At 37.5% G+C, this 18,018-nt stretch overlaps 1 protein-coding gene across 1 annotated transcript in view; it reads right to left on the bottom strand.

Annotated features, from left to right (window-relative positions):
- UBXN2A (UBX domain protein 2A) overlaps positions 1-17,312 on the bottom strand; it is a 40,862-nt gene extending 23,550 nt beyond the window's left edge. The window contains exons 1-2 of the mRNA XM_063078684.1: positions 17,140-17,312; positions 4,570-4,624 (exon numbers count right to left, since the gene is read on the bottom strand). Coding sequence (XP_062934754.1) covers positions 4,570-4,610 — 41 coding nt within the window. The 5' untranslated portion in view covers positions 4,611-4,624; positions 17,140-17,312. The remainder of the gene's footprint in view (positions 1-4,569; positions 4,625-17,139) is intronic.
- Positions 17,313-18,018: the final 706 nt, after the last annotated feature.

Below are 18,018 nucleotides of genomic sequence, written 5' to 3'. Positions count from 1 at the left end.
TTCAGAAAATTGGGGCTCTAGCTTCAATAGATAGTTGATAGCAGGTTTTACTTTTCACACGTACAAGAATCTCTAGAGGGACAGAAAAAGGGGTAGAATTTGCATTATAAACAGTTCTATGCCAATAATATGATAACTGAGATGAACGAATTCCTTGAAAGGCACAATCTACCAAAAATCACACAAGAAGGAACAGAGACAATCTGAATAGGCCTCCTTCTATTAAGAAAACCGAGTCAATGATAAACAACCTTCCAAAACAGAAGCATCAGGCCTAAATGACTTTACTGGTAAACTCCACCAAGTATTTAAGGAAGAAATGATATCAATTCTCTACAATCTCTTCCAGAAAATAGAAGCAGAGGAAACACTTCTAACTCATTCCATGAGGAGAGCATTACCCTAATACTAAAACTAGACCAAGACACTACAAGAAAGGAAAACTGCAGAAAATATCTCTTATGAACATAGACACAAAAATCCTCAACAAAATATTGGCAAATTGGATCCAACAACATGTAAAAGAATTATAAACCACAACCAAATTGGATTTATTATAGGTATAAAAGGCTGACTCAGTATTCAAAAGTTAATTAATGTAATCCATCACATCAACAGGCTAAAGAAGAAAATATGATACCAACATACACAAAAAAGCACATGACATTACCCAATACCCATTCATGATGAAATCTCCACCAGCTAGTAGAGGGGAACTTCCTCAACTTGATGAAGAAGAATGTCCACAAAAAATCTACAGCTAACATCATAATGGTGAGAAACTAGATGTCCCCTCTCATCACTCCTCAACAACGTTGTACTGGAAGTCCTAGCTAATACAGTAAGATAAGAAAAGGAAATAAAAAGTATACAGATTGGGAAGGAAAAAATAAAACTTCACAGACAATGTGACTGTGTATGCAGACAATCCAAATGAATCAACAACACAAAAAACTCCTGGGACCAATAAGCAATTATAGCAAGGTTGCAGGATACAAGGTTAATGTATGAAAGTCAAGGGTTGTTACTGGCCAACCACTAATAAAAAAACAACAATAAGACAACCAAAACAAAATAAGAAAACATACAAGTCAAGGGCTTTCTTATATACGAGCAATGAACAATTGGAATTTGAAATTAAAAACACAACACCATTTATTTACATTAACACCATTTGTCAAACCCCATAGAACTTTATGACACAAAAAATGAACACTAATGTAAACTACAATTAATAACAATATATTAATATTGGTTCCCAATTGTAACAAATGTACCAACACCAATGCAAGATGTTAATAATAGGGTAGACTATCTCTATGTGTGGCAAGGGAGATAGGGATAGGGGAACTCTGTACGTCCTGCTCAATTTTTCTGTAATCCTAAAACTGATCTTAAAAATAAGGTTTACCAAGAAAGAAATTCCTAGGCAGACAGGAAAAAGTGGGAAAGTACACCATATTTAACTTTTATTTCTTGACAATGCAGGTAATCCCTTTATATTTTACTATATTAAGCTATAACATAGCCAAATTCCTGGGACATACTGAGGTTATGAGGACTTATTTTAATACTAAATATATCCACACAACTTTAATATTTCCTTTTCATGTTCTATTCTGTCATCTTTTTCCTTGTCACTGTCACTTTATGACACATATATCAATATTTCTGAACATAATTTAGAAACCAGATTACCTAAATTATAATGGTTAAATAGTAATGGCTTAGATGTTATGGCTAAGTAAATAGTCTTTAAGTCTCAGGGGTTCCTGTAAGTACATATGCTTCAGGTAAGGGACTTACTTTATGCCCATTGATTAGCAACTCCCCATTTTGCATTGCCCCTAGCCCCTGGCAACCACCACTCTTTGAATGTATGAATTTGCCTATTTTAGATACCTCATATTAGTGGAATCATTCAGTATCTGTCCTTCTGTGGCAGGCTTATTTCACTTAGCATTGTATCTTCAAGGTTCATCCATGTTCTTTAAGGCTGAGTAATATTCCTCTGTATGTATATATCATAAATTCTTTATCCATTCATCTGACAATAGACATTTGGGTTGTTTCCATATCTTGGCTACTGTGACTAGTGCTGCTATAGACATGGGAGTGCTAATAGCCCTTTGATATCCTTACTTCAATTCCTTTGGATACATATCCAGAAATGTGACTGTTGGATCTATTCAGTGGTAATTCTATTTTTAATTTTTTTTTTTCCTGACCGGTAAGGGGGTTATAACCCTAGGCATGGTATGGTCTGCACGACACTCAGCCAGTGAGCGCACCAGCCATCCCTATATAGGATCCGAACCTGCAGCCTCGGCGCTACCAGTGCCGCACTCTCCCGAGTGAGCCACGGGGCTGGCCCTCTATTTTTAATGTTTTGAAGAACCTTCATATTGTTTTCCATAGTGGCTGCACCATTTTGCATTCCCACCAACAGTGTACAAGGGTTCCCTTTTCTCCATATCCTCACCAACACTCACTCTTGTTTTTTTGATAATAGGCATCCTGACAGGTGTGTAGTGATCACTGTAGTTTTGATTTGCATTTCCCTGATAATTAGTGACACTGAGTATCTTTTCATATACCAGTTGGTCATTTTTATGTCTTCTTTGGAGAAATGTCTATCTAAGGCTTTAGCCCATTTTTCAATTGGGTTATTAGGTTTTTGGTTTTTTTCTTCTGCTACTGAGTTGCAGGAGTACCTTATGTATTTTGGAAATTAACTCTTATCATATACATGATTTGCAAATATTTTTTCCCTTTTCCACAGGTTACCTTTTCATTCTATTGACTATTTTCTTTGCTTCAGATAAGGGACTTTGAAACAACTATTTTAGTTGTCGAACAGCCTCTTTTGCTCACTTATTCTCTACTGTGTTCTGCATAAATAAGGTAATCAGTTAGCTGCTCCAAACAGGTGAAGGATTTATGTCTGTGTAGGCTTTGGTAGCACATATGGTAAACACAGAACTTTACCATTTAAATTCTTTGAACCACTTATATACTTACAAAATCAGACTTCTTTTCACTTTTTACTGGACCACTGTTTTTAACAAAACATTTTTACAATATGGATGGATGGATAACTCATTAGAGTGTGGTGCTGGTAACACCAAGATCAAAGGTTCACATCCCTATACAGGTCAGCCCCCAAAAATCCCAAAACAAACAAATTAAAAAAAAAAACAACCCTAGGTTCATCATCAGTGAGCTTCCCTAGTAGACAACAGTTCACATGTGTTTTCACACTTGTTACTGGGGGAATTAAGTATATTCTGGGTGACTCCACTGAGTGAGGACTCTTGGAATCTTGTGCCTAGTTTTCCTTAGGCTATGTCCCATGCACTTTTCCCCTTTGCTGATTTTATTTTGTAATCCTTCACTGTAATAAATTATAACCATGAGTATGACTATATGCTAAATCCTTTAAGTACTCATAGCAAATCATCAAACCTAGGAGCCGTCTTGATTATATAATTATATAAGTAATATCTAATTATTATATAATTAATATCAAATATTTATATAAAACAATAAATACCCAAGTGCAAAAACAACAAATAATATTTGTTTGATATAGAAGTGCTTACAAAGCATTTATAGGTGTGAAGTATATACTTCTCTGTCTCCTTAAATGGACTGTGAATGAAAGAAATTTACCTTCTCAAGTATTTAAAACAAGGAGTACAATACAAAAATAAATATTTCACATCTCAGATCAGTGAGAATAAAATATCCTATATTGATAAGAATCATAAACTTTGCATCTGTCATTTACTGAGTGCCCAATATATGCGTCTACAATGTTAAGTGCTTTATATCTGCTATGTAATTCTCTCAAAAACCTTTCAAGTAGATAGGTATTTACAGTCACACAACACATAACAACAACAGACTGCACATACCATGGTGGTCCCATAAGATTATAATGGCTATACCATAGAGTCTAGGTGTGTAGTAGACTGTACCATCTAGGTTTGTATAAGTACACTCTATAATGTTCTTATATTAGCTGTACCATCTAGGTTTGTATAAGAACACTCTATAATGTTCTTATAATGACAAAATCGTCCAATGATGATGCATTTCTCAGAACGTATCCCTGTGGCTATACAATGCATGATCCTGTATCCCTATTTTATATGTGAGATATTGAGCTCAAAGAATCTACCTAAGTTGCCAAAGGCTAGAGAGGTAATACAGTATTAAGGCAGAGATGGGATTCAAACCTAGGTTTATCTGACTTCAAAGCCATTATATTTCCACTATGACTCCAAGAGAGTTCAACATGAGACTAACAAGGTAAAGAGTTACTTAAATTTCTCAAATAAGTAATGTGTGAACAGAGAGAAATTTAACACTTTTTTATTTACAACAAAAAATATTTAGTAACTTCACTAAAAACTGTTCAATGCAGCTATGATAAAAATTACTTCTAGGTGTTTACTGAAGTAGTCATACATAAATAAAATTTACTACCTCTGCCAGTGAAATGCAATAAAAATAAAGATACTAAAAAGGCATTAACAAAGAAATTTATAGTTTGAATTAACTTACCATTCTTCTTTTATACTTTCAAGGTTATCTACTTCTTTCATTCTCTTTTGCCTTACTGTAAAAGTAAAAAGAAACAAAAGCTAAACTTCTCAACTTAGAATTTTAAATAAACTAATTGCTATGTATATATCAATATTCTTTAACATATAAGTTATTATGTAGCTCTAAAGTAGCACTGATGGGGTCCTAGGAACAAATGACCAAATTCAAAGCCGTCACGTTCATCTACAAAATAAAGCAATAATAAAAAATAAGTTTTTAGTCTGATAATCTGACAAAAGAAATATTTCTTAAAACTTATGATAAAAAATTATCGTGTGCCCTTTTATTTAAAAGCAAACAAAATTGAACGAAATATTTCATTCAATCTCCAGTAAGTGGGCTGGCCAGTTAGCTCAATCTGTTACAGTGCGGTGCTGATAACAGCAAGGTCAAGGGTTCAGATCCCTGTAACTGTCCAGCCTCCAAAAAATTAAAAAGAAAGAAAAATTCCAGGAGCACATATTTAAAGTCTGTCTTATATTAAAATGGATAAGAATTTAAAAAATAAGGGGCGGCCCGTGGCTCACTCGGGAGAGTGTGGTGCTGATAACACCAAGGCCACAGGTTTGGATCCCATATAGGGATGGCCGGTTAGTTCACTGGGTGAGCGTGGTGCTGACAACACCAAGTCAAGGGTTAAGATCCCCTTACCGGTCATCTTTAAAAAAAAAAAAAAAGAATTTAAAAAATAAAAATTAAAAAACTTATACAATGTACAAAGAAAAATGACAAACTAATAAAAGTATTTGAACTGACATAACAAATAAAAGGTTAATATATAAAAAACTAAATACAGAGAAGAAAAAGGCCACAATCAAAATTCAACAAATATGAACAGAGACTTCTCAGAGAAAGAAAATCAAATGGCCCTTAAATATGAGAAAAGATGTCCAGTTTCACTCATGAGAGACATGCGACTGAAACTACTACCAACCCCCTCCATTGAGGGGAAGGGTAGGAAGAAAAACTCTGAAAACAGAATCGTGTTCTATGCAAAAAAAAAAAGGAACTACTGCCATTTCACACTAACCAGATTGGCAAAATTCTACAAGTCCTGCAACACACTTTGTTGCTGAGGCTATGGGGAAACAGTCTCATACATTATTGGTGGAAATCCAAAATGGCACAACTCCTAGGAAGGGGAATTTGGCAATACCCAGCAAAATTACACATGCATATGACAAATACTCTCTCCTTGATCAAACTTTAGTCAATTTCCTCTGAACCAACTTTTCAACTAGGCCCAACCTTGGGCTTATGACACCGTTCTTGTGAGACAGGAGGTGCTCAATCCCCCTAGGATTGGGTTTTGGGCCATTCCCCTGGGTCTCAAACCGCTCTCTTAGAACTCAAGCCTTGCCTCTGAGTCCTAAGCTATGGTGGCCTGTAGCACCTATTTTTGGCACCAGCAGGTGGAGATTGGAGGGGAGGGAGGGACTTATGTAATATGTAATATCAGTGGCTGAGCATGCTCAGTGAAAAAGGAGTTTATCCCTTAAATGACCTTCCACTGTAGGTGCTAGAGGGCACCTAGAATATTCTAGGTGTATTTGGTGCATGTGATGGAATAAGCATGCTCCAAAGAGACCAACCGAACATGTGTGAGACTAGGTTGAATAACTGGGAACCACCCGCTTAGTTGAATATTCATTAGATAGCATGAATATGTACAGATAGCCAACTATAAAAGTTGAATTCAGGAAGGCGGGGCTGTTGCTCACTTTCCTGGAGCCAGCCCCTACTTTGCCTATGAGCTGTGTATTTCTTAACTTTTTGTGTTAAATTTTAGCAGGCTGTTGCTAACTCTGGAACCAGCCTGCACCTTGTCTGCAAAGCATGTATTTCTTACTTTTGTATTAAACTTAGTGTGACTGCTGCTCACTCTCTGAAGCTAGCCTGCACTTTCTCTGTGAAGTCTGTATTTCTTATTCTTTATATTAAACCTGCTTTCACTTTCTACTGTGACTCTGCTCTTGAATTCTTTCCTGTGGTGGAAGAACCTGGTAGAGGATGTGGTGGATTGAGGCTGGCTATCGTACCTCCCCAGACCTTCTCCTCCAGTATCACTTGTAGAGACCAATTTTAGCAAAAATCCTGTTAAGAAATCAGTTTAGACAGAATACCACCCTCACCTATCCTCCATATCTAATCACTCTCCATATCTGATTGGGTTTCTTGTCCTCTGCAATTTCCAGGTGACATATGATCACTCTGGCCTGACTTCAATAAGAATCTTGTTAGGCCAGTTTAGCCAGAATCCCCCTTAACCCTGATATTTCCTCTTAGTAATTTTTCCATCCACTGACCCCCAATTGACTCACTAGCTAAATTCCCATTGGCTCATGTTGTATTCGAAGTTGAGCCCAATTTCTCTCCTTCACTGCAAAATTCTATTGCAGTGGTCTCTATACCTACTGATTTTTTTAAAATTTGTTTTTTGGTGGCTGGCCAATGTAGAGATCTGAACCCTTTGACTGTAGTGTTAAAACATCATGCTCTGACCAACTGCGCCGACTGGCCAGCCATGTACACCTATTGAGATAGCCCCCCCCAAACCTTGAATAAAGTCTTCCTTACTGTGCTGTAATAAGTGTCATTTGAGTATTTTTTTTTCTCTACCAGTAGATCAACTTTGGAACCACGTAAATATTTTATACACTTATAAAACAAAACAAAATCCCTAAAAATTGAAAATAAAAATGAAACACATGGAACTGAATTGACCATCAAGTTGGTGGCAAAACAACACAGAAGAATTATTCCAAGTAATTTTAAAACACAGTAATTGGGCTGTACGAGTATATTCTAGGGGAATTAACTCTAAGGGGATAAAGCTTCCAGTAATCATATTACTAAAGGTTGAGTATCCCTTATCCGAAATGCTTGGGACCAGCAGTGTTCTGAATTTTGGATTTTTTCAGATTTTATAATATTTGCAGAGTACACACTAGTTGAGCATCCCTAATCTAAAAACTGAATTCTGAAATGCTCCAAAATCCAAAACTTTCTGAGCATCCTATTGGCACTCGAAAAGTTTCAGATTTTGAATTTTCAGATTAGGGATGCTCAACCTGTAGTAATAATATATTAGTATAATTTTTATGAAGCTATGGTATAAGGATAAAACAGAGGGTCTCAACCAGGAGGCGACTGTGTCCTTCAGAGGACATATAGCAATACCTGGAGGCATTTTTGGTTGTCACAAGTCGGGGAAAGGGGTGATACTGGCATCTAGTAGGATGGGTCAGGGATCTGTTGAACATCCCACAAGAATTATTTTTCCCAAAATGTCAATAGTGCCAAAGCTGAGAAACCTTGAGATAAAGCAAAGAAGTAATTATAACTGTCATTAAAAACCAACATTTTTTTCAGAGTAAGAGTAAAGAGAAATATAAAAATCAAAGAAGCCAAGTAAAATTCCAATATTCTTAAATTTTAAATTGGAAATATCAGTATGAACTTATGTTCTATTTTCTCTTAAAAAAAAAAAAATCATACTAGCTCTGTCCACTGAAAAGTCCCCAAAGCAAAAGCAATGAGCACCTCTAGTACCCAGATTTGTGGTCTCCGAATACCATTTTCCATGAAAAGGAATCAAAGTTTATTGGAGAAATGGTTGATTCCAGGTCTGGAACAGAAAATGTGTACTTTGTGCTTGGCATATCTTGATATTTTGGATTAGTGACATAAGGATTCAGAAGTCAATTTGAAGAGACTACCATTAGCCAAAAATGGGATCGAAAAACAACTATATAAATTGAAACACATCAAATAAGAGTTAATGTCCACACCAGCCAGTTGCCAAAAAAAAAAAACTAACTCTCACTGGTCATCTTTTGAGAATACTAGGGTATCACCTAATTTTGAAAACTGGTAAGAAAGAGAAAGAATCAAATATGTGCCCTATCTTTCCTGCATGAACTATCTCTGAGTAACCAAGGAGTTAATGAAAGAAGTTTCCTTATAAACGAATCTAACTAAATGAAGGATTACAGAATTAGAATATCCCAGTTTGCAACTCCTAATGCAATAACGGATCTAGACAATATCAATGGCTGCTAATATCACAAAAAGAGAGACTAACGAGAGAAAAATACATGCCTCAATGTGAAAGTGTGCATCACCACCTATGAAGAATTCTTGCTGAAAATGTGAATCTGATCCATTCAAGCCTGTAGATCTATAGGAAACACAGGGCACAGAGGAACATGATCAGATGACATCATGGGGATGCAATCAGTGAAATCCAGAATGTGGAAAATTCCTTAGGAGAAATCCATTTTCTTCAACATACATATTATCAGGGAGAAAAAAGAGGTGACAATAGATTTTTTAAATATTTAAGAGGGTTGGCCTGTGGCTCACTCGGGAGAGTGTGGTACTGATAACACCAAGGCCATGGGTTCAGATCCCATATAGGGATGGCCAGTGCGCTCACTGGCTGAGCGTGGTGCGGACCACACTGTGAGAAGGGTTGCGATCCCCTTACTAGTCAAAAAAATAAATAAATAAAATTAAGAGATATATCAATGTATTACAATACAGAGATCATATTTGGATTTAAACCAATCTACTGTAAAAAAAAGGTATGAAAGAATCAGGAACATTTGATCACTGGATATTTGATGTTATCATGCAGAAACTGCTAATTTTTAAGGTGTGACAATGGAACTGTAGTTATAATTTTTTTTAAAGTCCTTGCTTTAGATACATACTGAAATATGTACAGATAAAATACCATAACTGGAATCTGCTTTAAATAATCAAGTGCAGTGGGGAGTGGAGGAAATATAATTAAAACCCAAATGGCCATGACTTGATAATTATTGAGCTGGGTAATGAATATACATGGCAGTTTATTCTTCTCTTTTTTAAAATATGTTTAAAATTTTTCATAATAAAAAGATAAAGAAACCTGCCTTGAAAAAAAAATATATATCTAAAGGCTGGCCAGTTACCTCAGTTGTTTACAGCAAAGTGTCATAACACCAAGGTTAAGGGTTCAGATTCCTGTACGAGCCAGCCACCAAATAAATAAATAAATAAATAAAAAGACATATATACTCACATACATACACACACACACACCGCCATTTCATTAGCTCTTTAAAAGGCAGTACTTTTACTCTACTAGAAAATTATTATTATTTTTTTTTAAATGACCGGTAAGGGGATCTTAACCTTTGACCTGGTGGTATAAGCACCATGCTCACAGTGAGCTAAGCGGCCATCCCTATATGGGATCCGAACCCATGGCCCTGTTGTTACCAGCACCACACTCTCCCGAGTGAGCCACAGGCCAGCCCAGAAAATTACTTTTAATAATCCAAGAATGGCAGTAATTCCAAAGATTTGGATCCTCAGTGAAAAATAATGTGCTTCTTACTGTCCAAATAATAAATTTGAAACTGTGAAAAGTACTGTGAATTCATATTTAAAGAGATAAATATGAGGAGATTTATTATGTCTAGGATAAAGATGAACTTACAAATAAGACAACTAAAAGTTTCATAAAACATTTGGTTGATTCATAGCTTAATGGCAATGTGGGCATAGAGAAATTTTCGTACTACACAGCAGTGCTATGTGAAGTCAAACACAGATAATAGTTATGAACTGCCTATTACACAATTAAAGTTATCATTTGTCAAAATTCAAGTAAGGAAAAATCAGGGTCTTTTCTACCTAATCTGGGATGTCTGGGATTAATTTACATAAGGAAAACACAACCAAACTGATTATGGGGAGAAAGAAAAAAACATCAATGACTTTTTAACATTTTAAAATTAAATGAGCTTTTAAAAAAACTAAAACGTTTTAAAAAATGTTACTGCACAAGGTTAATAAACCTATATAGATTAGATTTAATTCATGAGTGGACTTTTAAGGTTACCCTAAAAGACTAACACTTCTATTTATGTATGCTAAAAATGATATAGTTCTATAACATTTTCAGGAAAATACTATTAGAAAATACATATAACAGGTTCTTTATGATATCAAGGTCCCAGAGAGTCCTCTACAGATTTAAGATTAACTGAAACTGAACAACAACAACAGTTTACCCAAAAGAAGACATAATCAAGCTAGATATTTCCACAAAGCATTAAAAATATTTCAACCCTCATATAATAATGTATTTCCTAGGGGCTGGCTGGTTAGCTCAGTTGGCTAGAGAGTAGTCCACAGGGCTCAATTTCCGTACCAACCAACCACCAAAAAAAAAAAAAAAAAAAGTGTTTCTTGAATTCTCTCTAGAAATGATGTATATAAAAAGCAAATACTTCTATTAAAAAATGTTAAGTTTTAAGCATATTTAAATAGAAGGCAGATCTGCTCAGTAATAGCCACTGAAGATCTGCTAGAATCAATCCCAAAGGTATGAAAACCAGAAAATGGGCGCTAGAAATAGTATACTGCTTCAACTCCAAAGTCTCCTAAGTATGTGAAGATGAATTTAATCTGGGCCACTGAGGATCAAGCCATGGCCTTTAACAGGATATTATCAGTATGGAACGGTCTTAGGTCTTGGCTTCCATTCCAGTTTCTTGTGGCAAATGGAGCTGGGCCTGAACCATAGCCCATTTGGCTTGAGCACTAATTTACATTTAGTCCTGTCTTGCTAGTAAATGTTGTTCCTTATATGTTAGTTGTTACAGAATGAAGTTTGTTAGTAACTATAACTTCTCAGAGGAATAAAATCTTCTTGACAAAATTTAGATCTGGGAAATATGATCCAGGAAAACTGGACTTAGACCTCACAGAAATAATGGCCACAAAAGAAATTCATAATGGCAAACCGGAACCAGTTATGTGAGGGTACTCTGAACAGTTTGTGGAAAAATAGAATTAAAAGATAATATGAATCTTTCTATGAATTTTTTGAAGACTCCTCATATCTGACATACACTAAAATAGAAAACGTTTGAAATCTATACTTTGTTACATAGAAGATTTCAAGAAATTAAAGTAGGATAGTGGAGTTTGCCCTGGAAAACATACATACCATCATTGAAAACTGTTTTAAATACCTCTATTATTTTCACTATGAATTAAACATAAGCTGATAGTGAATTTATTTCTTAGCCTTTTCATAAAAAAATTGTGAGCAATTCTGAAAGACAAAGGGAAAGTGAAAGGGAGGAAAAAGGAGGAATTGCAATGGGACAGGGGAGTTAGTATAGGCCATAAAGTGAGGATAGCACCATCAACAAGATCCCCGACTATGAGGATAACTTCAGACTCTACCTTTTAGCTAAAAGGCAAGGTAGACCATCCAAGACGATGCATCCAACAATCAAAGCAAATTGGATGTCTCTACTGTCTCAAATGGGTATTTTTTATTTCTAAAGACTTCTCTTTTTTTCTCTTTTCTTTTTCTTTTATTCTTTTTATTGTTTCTGAAGACTTCTTAATCCTCTTGAATTCCATGCCCACTAATGTTTTCTCCTAAGACTTTTTCCTTCAAACCTTATACACTTGTATTTCTAAAACTATTTGTTTCCCTTTAAAAAAGTTTATTTCAAACATACACAAAGAACAGAAAAAATAAACACCTACCTCAATCATGCTTTACATTTAAGAAATGTTTACATTTTCATGTATTTGCTTCTTTAAGAAATAAAGCATTACAGATATAGTTAAATACTATTTCATTTAAAAATATTAAATAGTATGTTTTAAATATGTGCATCTTACTGTATATAAATTACACTTACATAAAGTTGTTAAAAATATATATATATTTTTTGGCAACTGGCCAAGACAGAGAACCAAACCCTTGACCTTCGTGTTACAAGGCTGCACTCTAACCAACTAACTGGCCAGCCGAAGTTGTTAAAAATATTACAAGTGTATATTTATTCAGCACCCACTATATAGCAGGTATGATTCTAGGTGCTTGGGATGCATACTTAGCAAAATAGACAAAGATCCCAGCCCTGTGGACATTACATTCTGGTGGGGCTGTTTGCTTTTCGCTTGCCAATTCTCCAACATTATTTTTAACTAACTCAAAATAATCCCTTACAGTTAATAATAATGTATTGTATATTTCAAAATAGCTTAAAGAATGGATTTTAAATGTTCTCACCATAAGGAAATTCTAAGTATTTGAGGTGATGGATATGTTAACTAGCTTGATTTGATCATTCTACAAATATAGACATATAGGGAAACATCATACCATACCCCATAAATATATGTAATTTTTTGTCAATTAAAAGTAAAAAAAAAAATAATAATTCCTAGTTTAGATACGATCTTTATTGTCTCATGAACATTAACATGTTCATTCCACTTCTTTGTTCACATTGTAACTATCCTTCTAGGCACTCAAATCCTAACTATCCTTCAAGACTCAGTTCAAGATTCATTTCCACCATAAAGGTGAAATAATAAACCTTTATTAATACTATTCTCCTAAGCATTTAGATTTTTCTATTTAAATCATATTGTCTGATATTGTTTATTATTGTTTCTTTTAGCTCTCTATTAGATCCAAGATCCCTGAGACCAGGGCTTACATATTTCCTGTTTCTTCCACAGTGCAGAGCAAGTGCAAAGCAAAGAGTAGTCATTCTTAAAAGATTCCACTAAGTTTTCCATGAATTACTATAAGTTTCTTTCATCATTTTATAGTTATAAGCTACTGATAAATTGCTTTTACTTGTCTTATGACAGCAATAGAGATTGAAGATAGAACAGACCTTGAATTCAAATTGACTTGTACTAGAGTCTTATAACACCAAGGTCACAGGTTCAGATCCCAGTATGGGCCAGACACCAAAAAAACAAAAGCAAAAAACAAACAAAAACAAAACAAAACAAACAAATAAATCAACTTGTACTAGAATACTGGCTACATTAATTTTGAGCTGGGTGACATTGTACATATTATTTAACTTCTCTGAGTCCCAGTTGCCTAATTTGTAGCATGAAGATAATTTTCCTCCTCCCAAGGTTGTTTTAAGTTTAAAAGGAAATACTGAGAATCCAATAGTGTTGTGCTCCTTTCTCTTATCTCAGCCCTCTATCATAATCTCTGTTATAGGGATAGATGAGAAAAACTTCAGCTTTAACCTTCAAAAAATTTTTTTTTGGTGGCTGGCTGGTACAGGGATAGAAGACCAGACTTTGGTGTTTGTTATCAGCACAACCCGATAACCAACTGAGCCAGCCCTGAGGCTTAATGTTAAAAGTCATAATTTTGACATGGCTATGAAATTTTACTTATTGTTGAGGCTCAGAAAAGTGATACCCCAAAGTGAAAGTCTCAGAAGAAGCCTCAACAGCAAAGTTTTCCTCTGACCTTCTCCTGCCCTCCTGTCTCTCAGCAGCACTCTCTCCTGAGGCAAGCCATAGAAACTAGAATCCCTCTTCCCCAAGGTACATCACAGAAACCAGAAGCCCTTCCCCAAAGCCACCTATAAAGACTAAAATTATATTCTAATCTCCCTCCCAACTATTCTAGAAAGGGACCTGCCCCATACCCTGGAGGGATGAATGCTACACAAAGAGGCCAAGAAGAATATGAACAGGCAGGCCTTACTGAATTTCCCCACTCAGCTTATTAGCATTAGATCAAACTTTTCATGTCCAATCACATTTCTGCATGGCTGTCCCTGCTTCCTAGAACCTAAGCATAAAAATGGATAGTTTTCCCTATATCTTTGGGTCTTCAGTCTGAAGGCTCCTATGTCACATAAAACTATGATCAAATAAATTTGTTATGCCTTTTTTCCCTATGAATCTGTGTTTGTGAGTTGATTTTTCAGAAAACCTTCAGGGGGTTTGGAGGGGAAGTCTTCCCTTGGCCCCTACAGTATCAGAGTATTATTCAACTGGGCATGGTATCTTTATATAGAAACTAAAGTTTCTCTTTAAGAATAAGACCTTGGGCTGGCCAGCTAGCTCAGGTAGTTGGAGAATAGTGCTGATAACACAAAGATTCAGGGATCAATTCCTGTATCAGCCAGCTGCCAAAAAAAAAAAAAAAGGCTAAGGCCACTCCTGTTATTAAACACAAGGGAAAAGAAACCAGTGGATCTATGTGGAGTTCCTTTTACTTAGGTCTTCTATGGAATGTGAATGTGATTAGGCTTCCAAGCCTCCAAGAGCAACCTAACTATGACAGCATCAGAACCAAATTTTAAAAAACAGTTTATTTGTATATTTTATGAATTCTGATTTACTAAAACTAAGTGATAGAAAATGAAATCTTCTGAAAAGTTTCAGCTTATTTTAGCTGCAAACACAGTAATGAAGAAAATACATTTTTGTCCTTTACTAGGAAAAAAATTGTTAATGGGAGAGCTATACACTCCCAAGGACCAAAGTGATAATGACAACAGTAATTTAAAGGAGAAAATCCTAAGGGAATGGTGAAATTTAGGTAGAGACTGGCAAGGTCACTGAGTCAGCCATTTTTCTGACACCAAGACATTCTCACTCAGGGCTTCATACTGAAATGTTATCCTACGTCGCAAAGCCCATCTCAAATACAATCTCCTTTAGGAAACCTTCTATGATTCCTCCAATAGATGTCAATATAAAATTACTGACATGTTGAGGGGAGATCAGTTAGGTACCCTTAAATTTGTGCTATCTCCACTGCCACTACTGTAGTCCCGACTAATATCAGCTGTAAGTGGTCTCCTCACATCCATTCTTGTCCTCCTCCAATTCTGTTTCTACAAAGCAGTTAGGGGTGACCTTTTTGAAATACGAACCTGACTGTTGGATTTCCTTGCTTAAAACCCTTCAATGACTTCCTATTGCTCTTAGAATAAGGTCCAAGTCCCTTGAGTAATATTACAGAGGAGTTCATTGTACTGCTCTCCCACTACATTTGAGTGGTTTGAAAATTTCCCTATAAAAATGAAAAGAAAAGAAAAACTGGTTCCAAATCCTTAACATTGCTTAAAAGGTCCGTATCATCTCTCTGGCCTAACCTACTCTACCATAGCCCCCTTTGGTTTTCATAGTCCAACTGCTGTGACCTTTAAGTTCCTGAAATGACCATCTTTTTCAGCTTCTGTGCAATCTATTTCCTTTGCCTGAACCTTTCTTTCTTTCTTTCTTTCTTTTTTTTCTTTCAATTTATCATTATACGATGTAGCTGATTTTCGTGGCCCTTTACCAATTCCTCCCTTTTCCCTCTCTGCCTGGACCTTTCTTCTCTCCTTTGGGAGTCACCTTCACCTAATTCCTACTTACCCATAATATCTCAGCTCAAAGATTACTTTCCCAGGAAAACCTTACTTGATTTCCCTGGGTGGGATAAGTCCCACTGTTACATTCTCTCACAGATACCCTACATTTGTGCTTGTTAGCTTCTATCTCGGTTTGACATTTATTTGCATGATTACTTGTTTAGCATCTGTTTTGCCCAATAACATCATATAGTCTAAAGGCAGAGTCTGTAACTGTCAACATCATATCCTTAACACTCAGTACACAGGAGGCAGTAAAAATTTTGAATGACAAAATATTAAATAATTAAAGTGTGTATTAAATAATTAGTATGAAGTATTAATAAGTAATTAAAGTATGCATGTAAAGTACTTACCACAGTCTCCACCTAAGAATAAGTGCTCATAAGCTTCTGTTAATACAGTATTCGGCCTTGAATCTATTAGGGTGCTTAAGCATTCCCTCCTTCCTGCACACAATTCTTACTCATTTTTGGATCCCACCAGTACCTAGCATTCACTTTAGTAGTATACAAAGATGCTCACTATTCACTGAATTTAATTGACTTTTAAATAAATAGACTTTCAGCATATTTAGATAGAAGACACAATCTCAACTTTTAAAGACTTTTTTCCTACTAAAACCAAACTACAATCAGTCATATTTTTAGTACCACATTTTTCTTTTCTGCATTAACATCAATACAGACCGGCAGTTTCCTATCTTTATTTGTAATGACCTCAATTACCTACAAAGGCACCAACACCGGACGCCACACTAACGTTCATTATTGCGGACAAGTAATGAACTCTTATTATTGGGAGCGAAAAGAAAAAAGGACACATAGAAGAAAGGAAAAATGAAACCAGCAGCATCAGATCTTCAAAATATCAACGAGAGTGAGCCTAAAACAGACATACTTTGTATTTCTGGATTGTGCCTTTGCAGCGTTCGCCTTCAGAAATGGAAACATTCTGAGAGCTCGTAACTCGAAGTTTCTGAGCACCCTCAGAGAGAGAGAAGGGGGAGGACCAAGTGTTGTCCCTTCACCGAGCTCACGAGTAAAGCAGCGAGCTGGAGCCCGAGACCCGCGGCTCACCTGGGCTGCTCAGGAGCCTCGCCCGGCCTCCGTCCGCGGGTGCCCTTTCCGGGGTCGCAGACGCGCGGCTCGAAGCCCCTGGGGACCGGGATTCGCCCACACACAGACTGACCGCGGCGGCTCGGCCCGAGCCGGTGACCCCCAGTCCCCACAGGGAAACGCCCGCCCACGCCCCGCGGCGAGCCGGCGCTCAGCCCCGCACCCCGCCGAACGCGGCCCGGCCCCGGGACACTCACCTTTGGGCGCGGCCTCGCAGCCTCGTCCTCAATTCGCTCAGGGGCCTCGGGCACCGCCACCGCCGCTTGCCTGGAGCCCCTCAGACCAGGAGCGCTGTCGCCCCCGGCGCTGCTCCACGGCCGCGCTGCTGGGATACGACCTACCTCCCTGGGTCTTCTCCGGGCGCCGAGCGCGCGCCGCGACCGGCTCCGCGCAGCCCCGAGAAGCGCGCGCCGGCGCGGGGGCGCGCGGGGGCGGGGCTCGCCGCGGCCGGTCGTTTCAGGACTCAGCGTTACCCGCGCTCACCGCGGGCGCCGGCGCTTGTTGCCTCCTGACTGGGCGCGGATAATGCAGGGAGCTAGGTATGGGCTCACCTGAGAACCCAGCGTCTACTACCTCTGTACATCTGCGGCCTCCGATTGAATGCGCGGAGAGATTTCTCTGCATCCTGACAATGTTGAACTTTACCTGAGCCCTGTGATCCTGGAAACCGACAGTTAAGAAATCTCCTCACCCCTTTGTGTTGTTGAAAAGGGCTCACTGCGAGGAGCCACCCTTCCCCGCATGATTGACATACGACTCACGGATGCCCCTCCTGTGTACCCATGACGAGGTCAGACACAGACCCTCCGAATTCCCGTTCTTTGCCTCATAAATGAATAGCTGAACTGCTTGTACTCACTATCTGGACAAAAATATCGGCTGCCTTGACTCGACCAGACGTTCGTTAAACATCTCTGCCCCATGCCCCTAAGCTTTGACCACCCTCAGCCTAAGCCAGCAAGCAACCCCTCCTCACCCACCACTCCCGAAAATGGGCTGACCCCAGGGTAAAACATTCTCCCATGTACTGGCTGATCATTGCCACCTCCGTCCGTTCGTCCCACTTCCCCACACCC

The sequence above is a fragment of the Cynocephalus volans genome, chromosome 14 (assembly GCF_027409185.1).
Source record: "Cynocephalus volans isolate mCynVol1 chromosome 14, mCynVol1.pri, whole genome shotgun sequence".
Classification (NCBI taxonomy): Eukaryota; Metazoa; Chordata; class Mammalia; order Dermoptera; family Cynocephalidae; genus Cynocephalus; species Cynocephalus volans.
Note: the sequence above shows the minus strand (reverse complement) of the source record. Positions and strands in the feature narration are given on the sequence as shown.